The 19,470-nt window shown below is 36.1% G+C and overlaps 1 protein-coding gene across 1 annotated transcript; it reads left to right on the plus strand.

Moving 5' to 3' along the window:
• Window positions 1-13,386: 13,386 nt before the first annotated feature.
• Window positions 13,387-16,950, plus strand: LOC112274541 (uncharacterized). The gene is made up of 10 exons (XM_024504188.2): window positions 13,387-13,745; window positions 13,873-14,076; window positions 14,191-14,236; window positions 14,367-14,503; window positions 14,690-14,756; window positions 14,970-15,111; window positions 15,220-15,429; window positions 15,645-15,718; window positions 15,876-16,067; window positions 16,212-16,950. Exons 1-10 carry the CDS (start codon window positions 13,546-13,548, stop codon window positions 16,704-16,706), a joined length of 1,767 nt encoding a protein of 588 aa, XP_024359956.1. The 5' UTR covers window positions 13,387-13,545; the 3' UTR covers window positions 16,707-16,950.
• Window positions 16,951-19,470: the final 2,520 nt, after the last annotated feature.

Consider the following 19,470-nt stretch of genomic DNA (forward strand, 5'->3'; position numbering starts at 1 on the left):
TATTAAAAATTATGCAACTACTATGACCATTTATTACTACATCTACAGGAAGTGTTTCGTGAGTTACATCTCCAGAAGGCAACGGACGACCATCTATGACTTCTACGTGTACAGGTTTAGTTTTTTGTATTAATGATATTCTATGACATCTAGCAAATTCTTCATCTAAAAAACAAGCTAAGGCTCTTGAATCTATCAAGGCAGAGGCTTTGTAATTATTAGGTCCTAAACGCACATCTATTATAAAACAAGGAGATGGTTCTGAGGAGATGATAGGACCTTTATTAGAAGTTGTACAAGATTCCAGCCGCACGGTCCCTATTGTAGCTGGACGTACTCGTTTTCCGACATACTGTCTTCTTTGACAGCCGTACTCCTCATTTTGTAGTTACGTCGCTTCTTTGGACAATGTTGAGCAGTGTGCTTAGGTTCTCCACAATATAAGCACAATCCTTCTTGTCGACGACGAGACTTTTCTTGCTCAGTAAGAGGTTTGAAACGTACCGCATCAATTTGCATATCCTCTACTTCCGAAGGTATGTGTTGAGGAGACGTCGGTGTTGCCATTGAATTGTAGTAACGTTGAGGCCCACTTGTGCGACTCTCGGATCGAAATTCAAAAAGTCGATTGTCGCACTTCACAGCAAAGTCAATTGCTTGACTCAATGTTTGAAGATCAGGTAAATTAAGCATCAATTTCTTTACCTCATATTGTAATCCGTAGAGAAATTGACTCACAAGTGCGGCATCATCCCACTTGATATCAGTTGCAAGTTATCGAAATTACGAAGCATATAATGTTACTGATCGATTGCCTTGTCGCAAAATACGGATCTTGTTGGTTGCAACACGAATTGCATCATGTTCTCCAAACATGGATCGAAACTCCGCCAAAAAAGCCTCCAGATTATCCAATATTGGATCTCGTCGTTCAAGAAAAGATGAAAACCATGACAATGCTGAACCTGAAAGAAGTGTACCAATGAATCTTACTTGTGACCCTGGAGTTGGATAGCTCTGGGGTTGAAGTTCAATCACTAGTTGGACCTGATTGATGAATCCTCGAAACTTGGATCTGGTACCATCAAACTTCTCGGGCAAGGCAACTCTCGGTTCTCTAACACTCGAAGGGTGTTCCATTCTGGGAGAAGGGACATGGTTTGGTGCAGATGTTGAAGCAGCCCCAATCATCTCTATATCTTCACTTCCTACCATTCTTGTTGCTCCTTGTGGTGGTAAATTGAGTTGATGCATCACAAGCATTAACTCCCTCAATTGTTCTTGCATCTGTGCCATTGCACTCTTCATTTCAACAAGCTCTGCCATAGTAGCACTTAGAAAAGAGAAGATGTCTAACAACGCTCAAAACAAATAGAAGAGAGGAATTGATAACAAAGAAAATACTAAGAACAATATCAGTTTAAAAGAGGGTAATCCGTAACTTCTAATGCGCTTATGTCTTATCAAGAAAAAGGGGTAATCCACTCTTAATCAAGAAAAGACAAAGCTCTCATATTGTAAGTGTACTCTTGTCAATCTGTCAGGGACAAGAACTCGATGAAAGCTAAAGAGTAAGTGAGACTTTTCTCAAAAAGAAATAGGACAAAATAGGAATATGTATATTAAGAAAGAAACTGGAATGGCTATTGCCAAAATACAAGAAAACTAGAGACCCTTGAAACTAGACTAGAAGCAAGAAAGGAGTTGACAAGAGTGAAGAGGGCTTCACTCTTGCCTCTATATATACTATCTAACTAGAAGCCACGTGGCGATGTTCTATAAGACCTCCAATATATGTTGACTTTCTAGGCCACATGCCTTTGCTTGCAAGGCAAGTTTTCTATGGATGGACCACGTAGTTAGCTTGTTCTTTAAGCTTCCAACATGTGTGGCACATGGCTAACTTGTTGACCAAGTTTCTAGCCTAAAAGTCAACTATAGACTCCTATAAAGTCAAAGCAGCGTCTATGAAGCTTCTAAGAAGCTACTCTAGAAGATATTACACAATTAACCTACTTTTATCTACTTTTACATACTTTTATCTATTCATATAGATAATTATATGTATGTCCGTGACAATAACAAATCTTTGATGTTGTCTTTTAACCCAAACCAAAATTGATTGATAAGAATATTTCTATTCCAATCTATATCAAAAGTGAAGTTTTGGAATTCAATAGCATATATGATAGCTAATTGTGATTTTTGTTCTAAAGATAAGAGCTTGGTCTCTGCTATTCTTTCTTCATTACTTTTTTAAATGTAATCATTGTCATGTGATAATACAACTATATAGTAAGAAATAAAAATATGGATATTATTTTAGAAGAACCTAAAAAAAAGATGTAATAGAAGATTTAGTCTTAATGCTGCCTTTTTGTAGAAGGAACTTCTATTTACTTTGTAGAAGCAAAAATGAGCCAAATCAAAGTAAATGAAATAAAAAATAATATAGACATGTGTAAAAAAGAGTTAAGAGTAGATTTCATCAAATTTTACCTCAAAAAGCCAAGAATTGATACTTAAAGAAGAGTGATTGTCAACCTAGGTTGAAATCAGGCCCCAAGATACAAAACCATACACTTATGGTAACTTTGGAGTTCTTTGATAGATTAAAGAATAAGAATTAAAAATAAATAAATAAATAAATAAAAAATCAAGAGAGATTTTTGAACATTGATATTATATCAATCAAGTCAATATTGAATTTTTGAGGGATTTTCAAAGTTAGTAATGTTCTCAATTGGTTTAGATTTTTAAGAAATAAAAATATGTTTACAAATTTGAGAGATTTTAAAGTTTTGTAGTATATATATAAGTCAATTTTGGATAGTATGTTGGTATTGTAGTTATCAATATGTGTGCAAATTTTGAGGTCAATTAAATAATTAGATTGAATAATGTAAAGATTTTTGTGGGTTGAGGTCTTAGGAATTGGAGTTCAAAGGTCAGAGAGTATTTCTAAGATTTTCAGTAATCTATTGATTGGATTGAAGTGAATTTTTTTTATATGAATACTAGACTCAATTTTCAATATTTTAAGTAAACTTTAGAAGCAATTCAATAGTTCAAAAATGAGATATTGGCATTAGAAGTTTAGCATTTAGATTGGAATAAGAGGCCACCTAACATCTGATTGGATTGTCTTGTTTTTCTTTCAATTGATAAGTGCAATTGATTTCATCTTTTTTGTACTTATTTTTAATTAAGACATAAGAAAATATGCAAAATTTTAGTTGATATCAATGGTTCAACTATTAGTTGTTGAGGTTCTATTTATTATAGAGTTTATTAAGAGTTTGCTTAAAATCTAGGATTTGATTAGAATTGGTTTTGGTTTTGGTTTTGAATTTGCTTAGGATTTGGTTTAGAACTAGTCTAAGATTTGTTTAAGATTTAGAATTTTATTAGGATTTCAATTAGGATTTGATTTAGGATTTAACCTAAAATTTTATTAAGATTTAATTAGGATTTTAATTAAAAATATAATATGATTTTTATTTTTATATTTCTTTAGTATTATTTATTATTTATTTAAATTTTTTGTTTATATTATTTTTTTGAGATTATTTTCAGTTATTTAAAGATTTATTTTTATATTTTTTTAAAATTTCTTATTATTGTTTTTTAAGATTAGTTTGGAATTTCTTTGTGTTTCTTTTATAACTTCTTTTAAATTTATTTTTATTTGATCAAAGTTCAATGAGGATTATTAAGGTCTACTTAAGGTTATTTAAGATTCTATTAGATTTGATTGGATTGTTCTTGTATTTCTACTGATCTTCTACAACTAGGTGCGTAGTGTATTTTTGAGCAAGAACACACGTAATACAACACCATAAATACTTTTAGGAATGAATTCAAATTGTAAAGGAATCATGAATCTTTTTTTATTAAAAGTGAAAACCAAAAGAAAGTACTAACTAATAGAAAAGTACTTTTAAATCCAATTTGAGCAAATCCTTTAAGATATTGGAAGAGATGTAATCTTAAATAGAACTTGATTCTTTGCAAAAATCCTCTAAATTTTGATCTTGTTCTTTCAAACTTCTCATGCATATTAATCCTTGTCACAATCATACTTAAAGTAGCAAACTTCTTGGATTTGGTTATAAGATTGATCTATTTGTTTTCTTCAATCTCTCAATTTTTTGATGCAGATTGTAAAGTACTTCTATAGGCATAGGATTTGTATTTCTAAGGTTGACGCTAGTGATGTGTAAATTTTTTGCCCTAAGAGTGTTTATAAGTTCTTGAAGATCTGCAATAATTACAAATATATTATTATTTTTACTAAAAGTAGTATCTATAATTTTTCCTTTTATTTCAAACAATTTAGAAATCCAAAATTCAAATTAGAAGAGGATAATCTGCAACTTCTAATGTCAAAAAAAAAAAATCTACTCTCTTTAAGAAAAAAATTAGTGTTAAAAAATTAAATAATTTATTTAAAGGTGGATAGTTTTCAACCTTCAAAATACAACAATAGAAGTCGGATAATCTACTATCTTTTAAAATAAGACAAGAACAATGAATTAACACTCTTGTTAAATTGTTAAGGATATGAATCTTGAAGAAAGAAATTCCCAATACACTCTTATGTCACTCAAATGGACTAAAAAATCACTCAACAATGATACAATAATAAATTAGAATGGCTATTGCTAAAGACAAGAACATTAGAAAGTCTTGGAACAAGAGTAAGGACTAGAAAGGTTTTGATAAGAATGAAGAAGGCTTTATTCTTGCTTCTATATATATTCTTAACTATGAGCTATATGACGATGTTTTATAGGACCTTCAAAACATGTATAACAGATATACATATTTACTATGATATTTATCTATATAATTTAGTAGAAATAAGTAAAAGTAGATTTTTTTCATAATATTTTTTAAAAAGATTTTTAGAAGCTTCATAAACATTACTTTAGCTATATATGTGTTTGTAGTTGATTGGTAGGTTAAAAACTTGGTCAACAAGTAAATCACATGTTGGTAGCTTATGAAACAAGCTAATTTTGTGGCACATATATAAAAAAATTGCCTTACAAGTTAAGATATGTATTTTACAAAGTCAACAAGTTTTGGAGGTCTTATAGAATATTGCCATGTAGCTCTTAATTAAGAGTATATATGGAAGCAAAAATGAAGCCTTTTTCACTCTTGTCAATATTTTTTTAGTCCTTAGTCTTATTTCAAGATTTTTTAATCTATTTATTTTTGATAATAGCCATTCTAATTCAATACTATAACATCTTTGAGTGACTTTCTAATTCTTTTCAGTGACACAAGAATATATTAAGAATTTCTTTCTTCGTACTTTATGTCCTTGATAATGTGTTGACTTTGAAAGACATGTATCTTAAGTTGCAAGGCAAGTTTTTATATGTATGCTACATAATTAACTTATTTTATAAGCTATTAATATATGTGTCACATTACTAACTTGTTGGTCAAATTTCTAGCCTATCAATTAACTACAAATATATATAAAGACAATTTCAATTTATAAATTAAAAATAAAGATATAAAACTTTGAAAAGAATTGAACTTACAAATTGGAAGAGAATTATCTTAATCCACTTGGGTAGTGGCTTCTTGTCAGGGACAAGAACTCGATGAAAGCTAAAGAGTAAGTGAGACTTTTCTCAAAAAGAAATAGGACAAAATAGGAATATGTATATTAAGAAAGAAACTGGAATGGCTATTGCCAAAATACAAGAAAACTAGAGACCCTTGAAACTAGACTAGAAGCAAGAAAGGAGTTGACAAGAGTGAAGAGGGCTTCACTCTTGCCTCTATATATACTATCTAACTAGAAGCCACGTGGCAATGTTCTATAAGACCTCCAATATATGTTGACTTTCTAGGCCACATGCCTTTGCTTGCAAGGCAAGTTTTCTATGGATGGACCACGTAGTTAGCTTGTTCTTTAAGCTTCCAACATGCGTGGCACATGGCTAACTTGTTGACGAAGTTTCTAACCTAAAAGTCAACTATAGACTCCTATAAAGTCAAAGCAGCGTCTATAAAGCTTCTAAGAAGCTTCTCTAGAAGATATTACACAATTAACCTACTTTTACATACTTTTATCTATTCATATAGGTAATTATATGTATGTCCGTGACATTACCCCCCCTTCTAGGGACGAGTTCCACGAGGAGCGGTGATTATATATTGAGAAAATCTAATATGCGGCGAATTGTATTTATTACATACTCTGATCTTTGTTCTCTTTGAAGATAGTTGATGGGTCCTCTTAGCCATCGATAGTGTCCCATTCCAGGGCGAGAAGACCACCCTGTTATTTGATCACTGTTGAGGCCTTCATAACTTCCTTCAAATAATACATTTGAAACACCATCAGGAGTCGTTCCTATCTCCAATAATATCACCAAACATCGAGAATCTCTTCCAAGGTCGTGATACCAAATGCGTTGTATCTCACCATCTATTCGAGGAAGAACATGTCGTTCTTCAGGATCTTCATCTCGGTTGCGTCGTCTTGAAGGTTGTGACAATCGCAATGTCTCATCCGGTAAGTCAGCAAACGAAGGTTCTTGAGTTGAATCCGGTGGTTGTTGGCTCTCCATCTAATTAGCGTCACAAAATGCAAAGAAGTTACAAACAAGGATAGGAAATTGAATGTTATCTTGCCTCAATCTTGTCTCTTTTATAAGAGAGGTTTTCATCTTGGTTTTGATGGATGTCGTTGATGAAAAACTTTGACTTTAGCTGATGCATTTGCTAGATTCCTGGATGGCTCCCATGTGTGCTCACTAATATCATATCCGCACCAATGAACAAGATATTCCAGCTTATTTCGGCGCCGCCTTGAGTCTAATATCTCTTCCACCTCAAATTCTTCATTATTATCTACTTCTATAGGAGGCAGTGGCATTTGTCTTCTTCCTTGTATATCCACTGTCTTATATGGTTCAAGAAGAGACACGTGGAATACAGGATGGATCTTCATTGACTCCGGTAGATGTAACCGATATGCAACTGGGTTGATCTGTTCAGAAACAGAAAAGGGGCCAAGCCTACGATAGTCCAATTTGTCACAAGGTCGAGTGGTCTTGATATTGCGACGAAGTAGCCATACCTTATCACCCACGTTGAGTTGTGGTTGCTCTTTACGATATACATCTGCATTTATCTTTTGTCGTTCTTGAGCTTTCTTCAACTGCGCCTTCATTATTGCATGTAACTCTGACAACCGATTTGCCATATCTTCTGCTGCAGGATTATCAACTTTTGAAAAATCAAAAGTATCAAGTCGTGGATGATAGCCATAATTGGCAAAGAAAGGTGTTTGTTGCGTGGAGGAATGTACCGTATTATTATAAGCAAACTCTGCCAATGGCAGAAGGTTTGTCCAATCATCTTGTTGGTAGTTGATGGTACACCTTAAATACTGTTCCAAGACTTGGTTTACGCGCTCTGTTTGTCCATCAATTTGAGGATGGAAAGCTGAAGATAGCTTTATGTCCACTTTTAAAATCTTGAAAAGAGTCCTCCAGAATCTCGACACAAATTGAGTTCCCCTATCCGATATGATATCTTTAGGTAATCCATGATAGCGATAGATATTATCAATGAAAAGCTTAGCTGTTTCTTCACCTGTGATAGATTTTGTACATGGCATAAAATGTGCCATCTTGGTGAAACGATCTACTATCACAAATATAGAATCATAAGATCTTGAGTTTGGAAGATCTGTGATGAAATCCATAGAAACAGAAGACCATGGTTGTTCTGGTATAGGTAATGGCTGAAGAAGTCCGTAAGGTCGATGTCGAGGAATTTTTGATCTTGAACAAATATCACATGATTGTACAAAGTCTTTGACTGACTTCCACATTTGTGGCCACCAAAAATCTCTTGATATGAGTTCCAGAGTCTTATTATATCCAAAGTGCCCTGCTGCTGGAAAGTCATGACGTGCTTGAAGAACACGCAAACGTGCTTTTCCTTCTAGAACATATAGGCGTCCTTCAAAATATAATAGATTATTCTTGAACTCGAACTTAGAAGAATCATAAGACTTGGAAGAATTATTCTCGATATCATGAACAAGAGGGTCTGAGGACATACTGGACTGGATTTCCTTGAGAAAAGTTGAATCAACAGTCAATGTTGATTTCACTGCTCGGAGATGAAATTGCTCCGGTTTCAAGAGGACCGTTCTTTGTTGCTCAAAAGCTGCATCTCCTTCTTTTGGTGCAAAATAAGAACGTCTAGACAGGGCATCGGACAAACCTTGTTGTTTTCCTGGCCGATAAGTGATAATGAACTCGAATCTTGACAAAGACATACTCCAACGAGCTTGACGACGATTCAACACGCGTGCTGACATGAAATACTCGAGGTTCTTGTGATCTGTATATACAGTGACTGGACTAGAAGCACCTTCTAGATAATGATGCCATTCTTGAAAGGAATCCACGATTGCAAGAAGTTCTTTATCGTGGATCTCATAATTGATCTCGGCTGCTGAGAATTTTCTTGAATGAAAAGCTATCGGATGAAGTTTGTCATCTGTTCCCATTTGTGATAAAACTACACCCAAGGCAAAATCCAATGCGTCTGTTTCCATAAAAAATACCTTGGAAAAGTCAACACGATATAAGACTGGTGCAGAGACAAACGATGTCTTCAAGGCTTCAAATGCTGCTTCTGCTTCTTGATTCCATTGGAATTTATCTTTACTAGTCAAGCGTGTAAGTGGAGCTGCAACTCGTGAGAAGTCTTTGATGAAGATCCGATAGTAATTGACAAATCCCAAGAAACATTGGACATCTCTCACAGTCTTTGGAATCTTCCAATCCATGATTGTTTGGACTTTCTTAGAATCCATCATAAGACCATCATTTGAAATGATGTATCCTAAAAAGTCAACTTGAGTAGTGTGAAATACACACTTTTCCATCTTGGCGTACAATCCTGCATCTCTAAGTTTTTGTAATACTTGACGAACATGTATTTCATGTTCTTCAACATTCTTAGAATAAATCAGGATATCGTCTAAGTAGCAGACGACAAAATTGTCTAAGAATTCACGAAATACATCATTCATGAGATGTTGAAAAGCAGCTGGTGCATTCGTGAGTCCAAAAGGCATGACATTATATTCAAAATGCCCGTACCTGGTTCGAAACGCAGTCTTCCATTCATCTCCTTGTTTAATCCGTACTAGATTATATGCTCCTTTTAGATCTATTTTTGTATAGATCTTAGCTTGATTTAACTGGTCGAGGAGTCCTGATATCAAAGGTAATGGATACCTGTTCTTGATTGTGATCTTGTTGAGTCCTCGATAGTCAACACACATTCGTAAAGATCCATCTTTTTTCTTTACGAATAAAATTGGAGCTCCTGCTGGAGATTTTGAATGGCGTATGAAATTCTTTGCTAAATTCTCGTCAATATATGTCTTGAGTTCAGCCAACTCATCTTGCGATAAACTGTAAATTGGTCCAAATGGTGGCTGAGTTCCTTCCTTGAGATCGATTGAACAATCGTATGGGCGATGCTCAGGAAGAATATCTGCATTCTTTTTCTCAAAAACGTCTTGATAATCCTGATATTGACTTGGAATGCCACTTGAAGTCTTTACGCTTTCAGAAATAGGTGCAGCATAAATAGCAAAAGTTGATCCTTCTTTTGCTGCGTGTATAAATGCTTTTGCACCTATAGGTGCGAGTTCTACTATACTAGACTCATGGTTTTTTACTTCGTTAATAGAACTGTTAGTAATGCTCTGAGGAAAATCAAGTTTACGAGAAATCCAATCTATTGGAGGATTATACTTTTCTAACCATGATAAGCCTAAAATTACTGGATTAGAGGGAGATCTAATTATATTAAAAATTATGCAACTACTATGACCATTTATTACTACATCTACAGGAAGTGTTTCGTGAGTTACATCTCCAGAAGGCAACGGACGACCATCTATGACTTCTACGTGTACAGGTTTAGTTTTTTGTATTAATGATATTCTATGACATCTAGCAAATTCTTCATCTAAAAAACAAGCTAAGGCTCTTGAATCTATCAAGGCAGAGGCTTTGTAATTATTAGGTCCTAAACGCACATCTATTATAAAACAAGGAGATGGTTCTGAGGAGATGATAGGACCTTTATTAGAAGTTGTACAAGATTCCAGCCGCACGGTCCCTATTGTAGCTGGACGTACTCGTTTTCCGACATACTGTCTTCTTTGACAGCCGTACTCCTCATTTTGTAGTTACGTCGCTTCTTTGGACAATGTTGAGCAGTGTGCTTAGGTTCTCCACAATATAAGCACAATCCTTCTTGTCGACGACGAGACTTTTCTTGCTCAGTAAGAGGTTTGAAACGTACCGCATCAATTTGCATATCCTCTACTTCCGAAGGTATGTGTTGAGGAGACGTCGGTGTTGCCATTGAATTGTAGTAACGTTGAGGCCCACTTGTGCGACTCTCGGATCGAAATTCAAAAAGTCGATTGTCGCACTTCACAGCAAAGTCAATTGCTTGACTCAATGTTTGAAGATCAGGTAAATTAAGCATCAATTTCTTTACCTCATATTGTAATCCGTAGAGAAATTGACTCACAAGTGCGGCATCATCCCACTTGATATCAGTTGCAAGTTATCGAAATTGCGAAGCATATAATGTTACTGATCGATTGCCTTGTCGCAAAATACGGATCTTGTTGGTTGCAACACGAATTGCATCATGTTCTCCAAACATGGATCGAAACTCCGCCAAAAAAGCCTCCAGATTATCCAATATTGGATCTCGTCGTTCAAGAAAAGATGAAAACCATGACAATGCTGAACCTGAAAGAAGTGTACCAATGAATCTTACTTGTGACCCTGGAGTTGGATAGCTCTGGGGTTGAAGTTCAATCACTAGTTGGACCTGATTGATGAATCCTCGAAACTTGGATCTGGTACCATCAAACTTCTCGGGCAAGGCAACTCTCGGTTCTCTAACACTCGAAGGGTGTTCCATTCTGGGAGAAGGGACATGGTTTGGTGCAGATGTTGAAGCAGCCCCAATCATCTCTATATCTTCACTTCCTACCATTCTTGTTGCTCCTTGTGGTGGTAAATTGAGTTGATGCATCGCAAGCATTAACTCCCTCAATTGTTCTTGCATCTGTGCCATTGCACTCTTCATTTCAACAAGCTCTGCCATAGTAGCACTTAGAAAAGAGAAGATGTCTAACAACGCTCAAAACAAATAGAAGAGAGGAATTGATAACAAAGAAAATACTAAGAACAATATCAGTTTAAAAGAGGGTAATCCGCAACTTCTAATGCGCTTATGTCTTATCAAGAAAAAGGGGTAATCCACTCTTAATCAAGAAAAGACAAAGCTCTGATATTGTAAGTGTACTCTTGTCAATCTGTCAAGGACAAGAACTCGATGAAAGCTAAAGAGTAAGTGAGACTTTTCTCAAAAAGAAATAGGACAAAATAGGAATATGTATATTAAGAAAGAAACTGGAATGGCTATTGCCAAAATACAAGAAAACTAGAGACCCTTGAAACTAGACTAGAAGCAAGAAAGGAGTTGACAAGAGTGAAGAGGGCTTCACTCTTGCCTCTATATATACTATCTAACTAGAAGCCACGTGGCGATGTTCTATAAGACCTCCAATATATGTTGACTTTCTAGGCCACATGCCTTTGCTTGCAAGGCAAGTTTTCTATGGATGGACCACGTAGTTAGCTTGTTCTTTAAGCTTCCAACATGCGTGGCACATGGCTAACTTGTTGACGAAGTTTCTAACCTAAAAGTCAACTATAGACTCCTATAAAGTCAAAGCAGCGTCTATGAAGCTTCTAAGAAGCTTCTCTAGAAGATATTACACAATTAACCTACTTTTACATACTTTTATCTATTCATATAGGTAATTATATGTATGTCCGTGACACTTCTTCTTTCTTCAATCATAATATAGACCTTCTAGAGTCAATAGCTCTTTTTAAAATTGTTCACTCACTTTTAAAATTTGCACAAATGCTAGAAACTAAGATTGCTATTAGCATACAAAACAATCATTTCAATTTAATTGGTAGAATACTTATAATTGTAGAAACCCTCATTGCCTTTTAAAACCCATTTTCTAAGATCTTAATTCACTTAAATCTTAATCACTTTTGACCTTCATTCTTTAAGTGTATTGGCTTCAAATTCCAAAATTGTGAGATGATTTGACTACAAAAAACAAAGATTGTCAGATGAAAGAGTAATAAAATTAGAAGATATTAGTTTTCTTTCTACAACCAATATATAATTGATAAGTCTACAAAAAGCATATTGAAATAGTGTTGTGACATTTGTTCGATTAATCCATCTCATTGTGTTTTGGTTGCCTTGAGAGTTGTTAAACTCTAATCATATTATTGCTCATAAGAATTTATATAATTTTTAATTTTTAATATCCAAATATATAATGTGCACCCACATATTTGTTGAATTAATTAAAAATAGATAAAAAATATCATAGTTTGGTTCTTTATTTATTCTTTACAAAAATAATTCTTTTTGTATGTTATTTATTGAGATTATATTATGTTTTAATTTATAAACTTGTATAAATTGTTCTTTTTTCTTTTCTTTTTTTTAAAAAAATAAAAATTAGACTTAATGCAAGTAATTTATTGTTGTTATAAATGTGTTGTAAGGATAATTTTAATTTTTAGAATATGATTCACATGTCACAATAACATGTCACAACAAAAGAAAATTAAAGAAAAATCCAAGCATTTTATAAAATAGTCCAACCATTAAATTTGAAGTCAAAATGCTTCCTTGTAATCCTTCCACACAAGAAAACTCAAGAAGTATGGGCACACTGAACAAAAATGGGAGGGATTTTGTGGAACATGCCTTCACATTCGACACTTCTAGTGTTGAGTAAATTCCTCCAATTCCTATTCTTCCAAAATGGGCTGTAATAAAAAAAAAATGCTTGGTATGCTCATTTCACAAGTCTAGAACGAATTAATTTCTCAACGACAACCATTGACAAACCGACCGCATGGATATACTCATGAATTCGTGTTTTTTTCCCACTGCAAATTCAAGCGTCAAAGTATCATTTTACTGCAGACATTGGAATCGATCGTCATGGAAGTCTGCTGTTGAAGTTATCAGAATACAAATAAAGGAATTGTGACCGGAAGTGGATGCATACACAATCGTAGTGGGGAAAATTTCGGGGGGAGTGATCGATAAGGTTTATCCTGATGCATTGCAGGGCCGATCCTTTCTATCCTGCGCCACAGTTGTCTCCGATTGCCCATGGACACTCCACACCGGGCACACTCGGCACTCATCCATTGGATGATGACTTTGAGGCTAACATGCTTTGCCAATTCGGCAGCGCGAGGGTTCCTGGCCTAGATCGCTGGAATGTTGGTGACACGATTGCATTCAGGAGCAGGTCGATTCGGGAGAGCGATAACAATGAAATTTTGAGTTTGTAGTGACCGCTCAATCGTCAATTTGCAATTGGGTGTCGACTGGAAGCAGATCGACATGGCGGAGTTGCTCCAGCAACGCTTTTGCAATGCCGGAGAATGGACGAGCCTCCGGCAACAGTGTGCTTGCAGCTTGTCGTCGCGGTGGTTTCACCCGTTCAATGTAGCTCTCAAGCGGCGCTCTCAAAGTTCAGGGATCCTGGGTGTGGGGCATTCCCAGCCACGACAGAGTTTTGAGCTCCGAGCATACGCAAAGAGGTACGCTGATGGGTTTTTGAAATTGGGTGCGGAGAATGCAGCTCCACCCCTGCATCTGGACATGGCGGTGAATTCCTTGTGACTTTAGTACTAAGAATTCGGGAACGTACATGTATGGGAGCATCAGAGTGTCCGAAGTGGAAGTGGACAAGCAGGCCAGGACGGCGGTTGTGGTAGGCGGAGGATGGGCGGGCTTCGGCGCAGCACACGCTTTAACCAAGCTAGGATTTAGTGTCACTGTCTTAGACGCCTCTCCTTCGCCCGGGGGGCTAAGTACAGGCTTCCGCACTGCTCAAGGTCGACCAGTCGAAGCTGGTATCAAGGGATTTTGGTGAGTACAATCTTGCTTCGCACCATACACACTCTGTGTTGCCGACTAGTATTTCGACTATGACGTTGGGTATGGTTTTCTTGTTGGCGTGATGGAGTACTCTTGATGATGCAGGTGGCAATACCACAATATTTACAGTCTTCTGAAAGAGGTCAACGTGGTACGCACCTCAATCTCTTTAATCTCTTGCTTATGGACCACCTGATTTACTGTCGAAGGCTCGTCTACTCGATGACGCGGTTTCGGAACCCTGTTTTTGAAAGATAGAGGGGAATTGTGATTGCGGACAGGTATGGCCGTTCACAGATTGGACGATGAGCTCCTTTTACTCACCAGAGGGCATTCAAGTAGAGGCTCCCGTTTTCAATGAACTCCCTCGCCTTCCGACTCCGCTTGGTTCTTTTTTGTACACTTCTCCGTATTTCAGGTTCATGATCACCTTCGTCCCACATTTTTCAAGAATTTTCAGCCGAGATTCTTCGTATCTGAGTATTTGTCCTCTGTTAGGCTTTAGTTGGAATTTTGCTCGTTTAGATGATCAATGGCTGCATTATTCTGTGCGATTAACCTCTCGGGTCCTGATTAAATATCCTCACCTTTTCCTGGGAGGCAGAAATTTGTCGGTGGTGGACCGCCTCACTGCACTTCCACTCATTCAAGCCCTTCTTGAATTCGACGCAGTATGATTACACGTCTCTGCTTTCTCCCTCACTCCACGGATGCTTCGTAATTGCAAGCATCTGAGGCTTCTCAGGCACCTTCAATTTATGCCCATCTCTTCTAGATCTGCTGTGCAGTCTCACACTACATTGAGTATTTTCGGAGATATCTGATCCTGTTATTCTGATCAATGGTTTCAAACCGTTCTCTCACAAGGTAGGAATGGATTTTAGGACGAGGAAACGTACGCCAAGTACGATGCAATGACAGCACGGGAGCTGTTTCGCAAGGCAGGAGTATCGGCAAAACTTTACCGGGACTTTTTGCAACCTATACTCCTAGTCACCCTCTTCGCTCCTGGGGAGCAGCTCTCAGGTACAACTTTTAAAAGTGATTTTGTCTGCATTTCAAGATGTTAAACTAGGACATTGTCAGTTCCTCGCTCACTCTTTTGTGGTTCTCGTATGCAAATGAGTTAATCAGCGGCAGCAGCTCTCGGAGCATTGTACTACTACGTTCTGGCTCATCAGGCAGACTTCGACGTCTGTTGGTGCAAGGGCTCAGTGGCAGAGGCTATTTTCAAGCCCTGGCTTGATACTCTGAACTCTCAAGGATGCCGCATGCTGGGAAACAACCGTGTAGTAGATGTTATCTATGAAGAAGAAAGCAACAAGATCACAGGAATTATTGCCAGTAAGCCTTCGCGTACACGATCATCACAACAGCTTTCCGCTGGCTTGCTTAGAACATTGTACTCTGCATTCAATTCCACCATGGTCTAGGAAGTGCTGGCTCAGATATTTGGAGAATTTCTATGGGTGCATCCTCGGCATGTGGAGTGTCCAATTTCATGAGTTTCTTCGAGTCATGTAGAGGTTAAAATTATTCACTTGTTTTACAATGTACAGTGGACGGCAGTGGGGAACGGACAGTATATGAAGCTGATGTAGTGGTCTTTGCAGTTGGGGTTCAAGCAATGCAGGTAACCCTATTAAAACCACACTATTGTCTTCTCTTGGGCCGTCTGTTAGCATATTTTATCTCAAGACATTTTGTGTAAGAACAGCATTTACTCATACTCTTCATTGTTTTTCTTAAGCAACTGCCAAAGTTCTCATTTCAACCGATTTATGAAGCAGAGAATCGTGGCATCGTCTCCGGCCTTGGCAGGGCGTGAAGAGTTTGCAGGGATATCAAATCTGGGCACTGTTGACGTCCTTGCAACTCGGTTATGGCTCGATCGGCGTGTTCCATTGAAGAACCCATCCAACGTGCTGGCGGGGTTTGAGCCCACCACGGGGGCAACACTCTTCAACTTGAACGCTTTGCAAGTACTGATCAAACTCACCATCTCCACGAAGTGAAATCTCTCGACATGGGTCAGCAATCCGAGAGCACGTTCTTTTCGCTCTTGAGACCAGCGGAGGATTCTAAGTTGACTCAAAAAAAAAAAAAATTGAATCTCTGTTGTGCAGGGTGAATTTGCCGATGAGCCGGGGAGTGTTCTGGAGCTAGACTTCTACCACGCTAACCAGCTGCTTCCACTTTCAGACGACGCAGTGATTCAGAAGGTGATGAAGGATTATCTGACTCGATGCGAGCCACGCTTTGCAGGCGCACAAGTGGTAGACAGCAGTGTACTGCGATTTAAAAACGCGGTGACGCTGTTCGGACCAGGCTCCCATCAGCACATGCCCTCGACCACGACCAGCTTCCAGAATGTGTTCATGTCCGGTGACTGGTTGCGACAGGGACCTGGAGCGCATGGCGCTAGGGGCCTGTCGCAGGAGAAGGCCTTCGTCACGGGGTTGATCGCGGCGAACGCTGCTGCGGCCAGCGTGGGGCTGCAAGCTCAGGTGGAGATTCTCGCAGTGGACGAGGATGAGGCCCACATTGCCGCGGGCAAAGCCGCCGTGCAAGGCGCGCGTCGTGCCGCTCTTGCCTTGGGCCTCACATCCCCTTTCTTGTAAGCTGAAGCAGGGCAGGAACGGGCAGAGAAGAAACGGGCAGGGTAGGAACGGGCAGGGGAGGGAAGGGCATATCCCTTTACTTGTGATGAGATTCTAACATATCTTTGTTAGATCAATCTTGTGTTGTGTAGCATGGAAAGGTGCAATCCACTTGGTTTGGTGAGGATTCTGGTCAATTTTTTCGCAATCTTTTAAGAATGTTTTAACATGGAAAAATCTCACGAGAACAGCTGAGAATTGTAAAGGCTTGTACTGAATTCCTTTCCGAAAGAGTTGTATGAGTGTTGGATGCAAATTTCTTCTGTTGAGAGATGAGAGCAGGACTCTATGAAGAAGCACTTTTGATGTGAATAATGTATAATTAGAATTTGAACCCATCTCAAGTCTTACTTTGTGTAATGCACATTAAAGAAAATAATATTTAGAATAAGGAATATATTGGAATACTATGTATGTATGTCTGTATGTATGTGTGTTGTTTGTAAAAACACACAGTTCACAAAATCTGATAATATATGAATAAAATAAAATATAACATGTTAATTATATTATTTTCAAATTTTATTTTTTAGACATATTTTTACATATTGATTAAAAAACACAGTATGATTTTCTTTTGATAAATTTGAAATATTTTTATATTTATATTTCAAATTTGATTTTTTTTTTTATTTTTAAAAATCCTAAATTCAACAAAATTTATTTCATAAGTTATATATGTTGGTACCACATTTTTTTCTATTAACATTGTTTAATAATTATTACCATTTCATACTAAAAAAATACAAATCATGCCAATTTTCTCAAAATCACAAGCAAACACTTTGTAAAACCAAACTACTAATAATGTAGTTAGAGCGACTTTTGAAACCTTGAAAGAAACTTTAGAATTTTATAGAAGAATAAAATCCTTGCACCAAATTGCACCAAATAGCTGTAGAATTTGTTTTTGAAACCATTAATAATTTTATAACAATAATAAGAATCATGATTCCTTTTGAAATATTAAAAGACTTGTAAAGGTTACAAAGCAAAAAATAATTCTTTAATATATTGTATTCTTTGAGATTTTTTAAATATATGTACATACATTCTTTTTTATTTTTCTTTTCTAATTTTTCATCTTATCTCAATTTTAGAAAATTTATATTAACCAAAAAATAAAAATAAAATAAATACCAACAAAAGCAACTTCAATCCTACATTGTTGCCAAACAAAGAATTCCATTGATTTCTTTAGTAGACCAAGAACAACCATTAATAAATAATAGCATTAAAAATATAAAATAATAATAAAAATAATACTTTTAAGCATCAAATATGAACTTATATCATTAAAATATCAATTGGATTACTATTTAATTATATCTAGTTCCAAGAAATTTATATAATCCAATAGAGTTTATATTCATATTCTATTATTATTCTCCTCATTTTTAAGTAAATTTTACCTATCCATTCTCCTTATTTGATCTTTGATAATATGTCATGTATTAGATTTTCGACTTACTAATCTCTAAACTCACATGAAGTCTAGCATAGCAATTCTTTATGCTTAATGAAATTGGATGTTTCTATTCTATCTTGCAGCGTCCATCAAAAACTTCATTTGGTACATGATGTAAATCCAGGTAGTAAAATCATGTATTTCATCACCAAAATTTCATTCATTGCTTATTCACTAACCTTACAAGCATCGCACTATTTCTAGAGTTTGTCTGCCAAACATCCTTGAAGGGATTCACACAAATATTGACGATAAAGTTGCTTCTTTACATTCTTTTTAATAGGGTGTTTTTGAAGGAATGAAAGCTATTGTATTGTATTGCATATTGAGATAATGATAGATAAAGTTATTAAAATAGTATTAATCGAAAAGAAAGAGTTAGTATCAAATCATGGACAAAATCATAGAAGCATGGAAAAAGGCCGTTGGACTTTGTGGACAAGTCATGGAGGATTTTATTGCAATCATTTAATAAAAAGAATAGCAAAAAACTTCTTGGAGCTCTTGGTTGCTTAGTACAAATGATAGTTTAGAGTTAATAAATTAAGTTGGAGTCAACATCATAACAAAACTTTCATGTTAGGAGCTTATGAAGCTAGCTTTTAACTTGAAGTTCTTTTCTTAAGCTAATTGTATCAATGTTGTACTAAATTATATTGAAGTATTCATATAGTCAAGATTAGAGTTTATATATGTGGATTTTTATTTGCAAATATAGGTTGATAATAGTTACTTGAGAGGAACAGACTCTTGATGTTCTTCAATCATTCAATGACCAAAGTACTTCGTCTTCATCTTGCAGATGCAGAAGTCTTTGGAACCATCTACAAATGGGCCTATAAAATATCCAGTTGGATATGAACCTATGGCATCAAGATAATTGATAAAGAATATCAAGCACATGGTTTTGAAGTTGTTTTGTGCATCATACTAGCAAGCTTTCTTATTAAAGATAATATAATATATTGAATTGGCATCTTAGGTTGCATCTATTAGACATGCTGTTTTTACATCCTCATACAAAATTTTGGAAAAACCAATTGGAAAGTATTCTGAGCCACATGCAAGAGCTAGTCAATGGACTTGTGTACAACCACGCATCATCAAAAACAGAAACTATAATAGTAAGACGAGCCCTTTGTTAAAGAATTTTGAAGCTCTATTGACTATTGGAGTAGTTATTATAGAATATTTAGATTTAGTCTCTTAGAGTCTTATCTTTGTGTTAATCTTGGCCTTCAATGAAAAACTAGAAAT

Source organism: Physcomitrium patens, chromosome 21 (assembly GCF_059467195.1).
Source record: "Physcomitrium patens ecotype Gransden chromosome 21, ASM5946719v1, whole genome shotgun sequence".
Classification (NCBI taxonomy): domain Eukaryota; kingdom Viridiplantae; phylum Streptophyta; class Bryopsida; order Funariales; family Funariaceae; genus Physcomitrium; species Physcomitrium patens.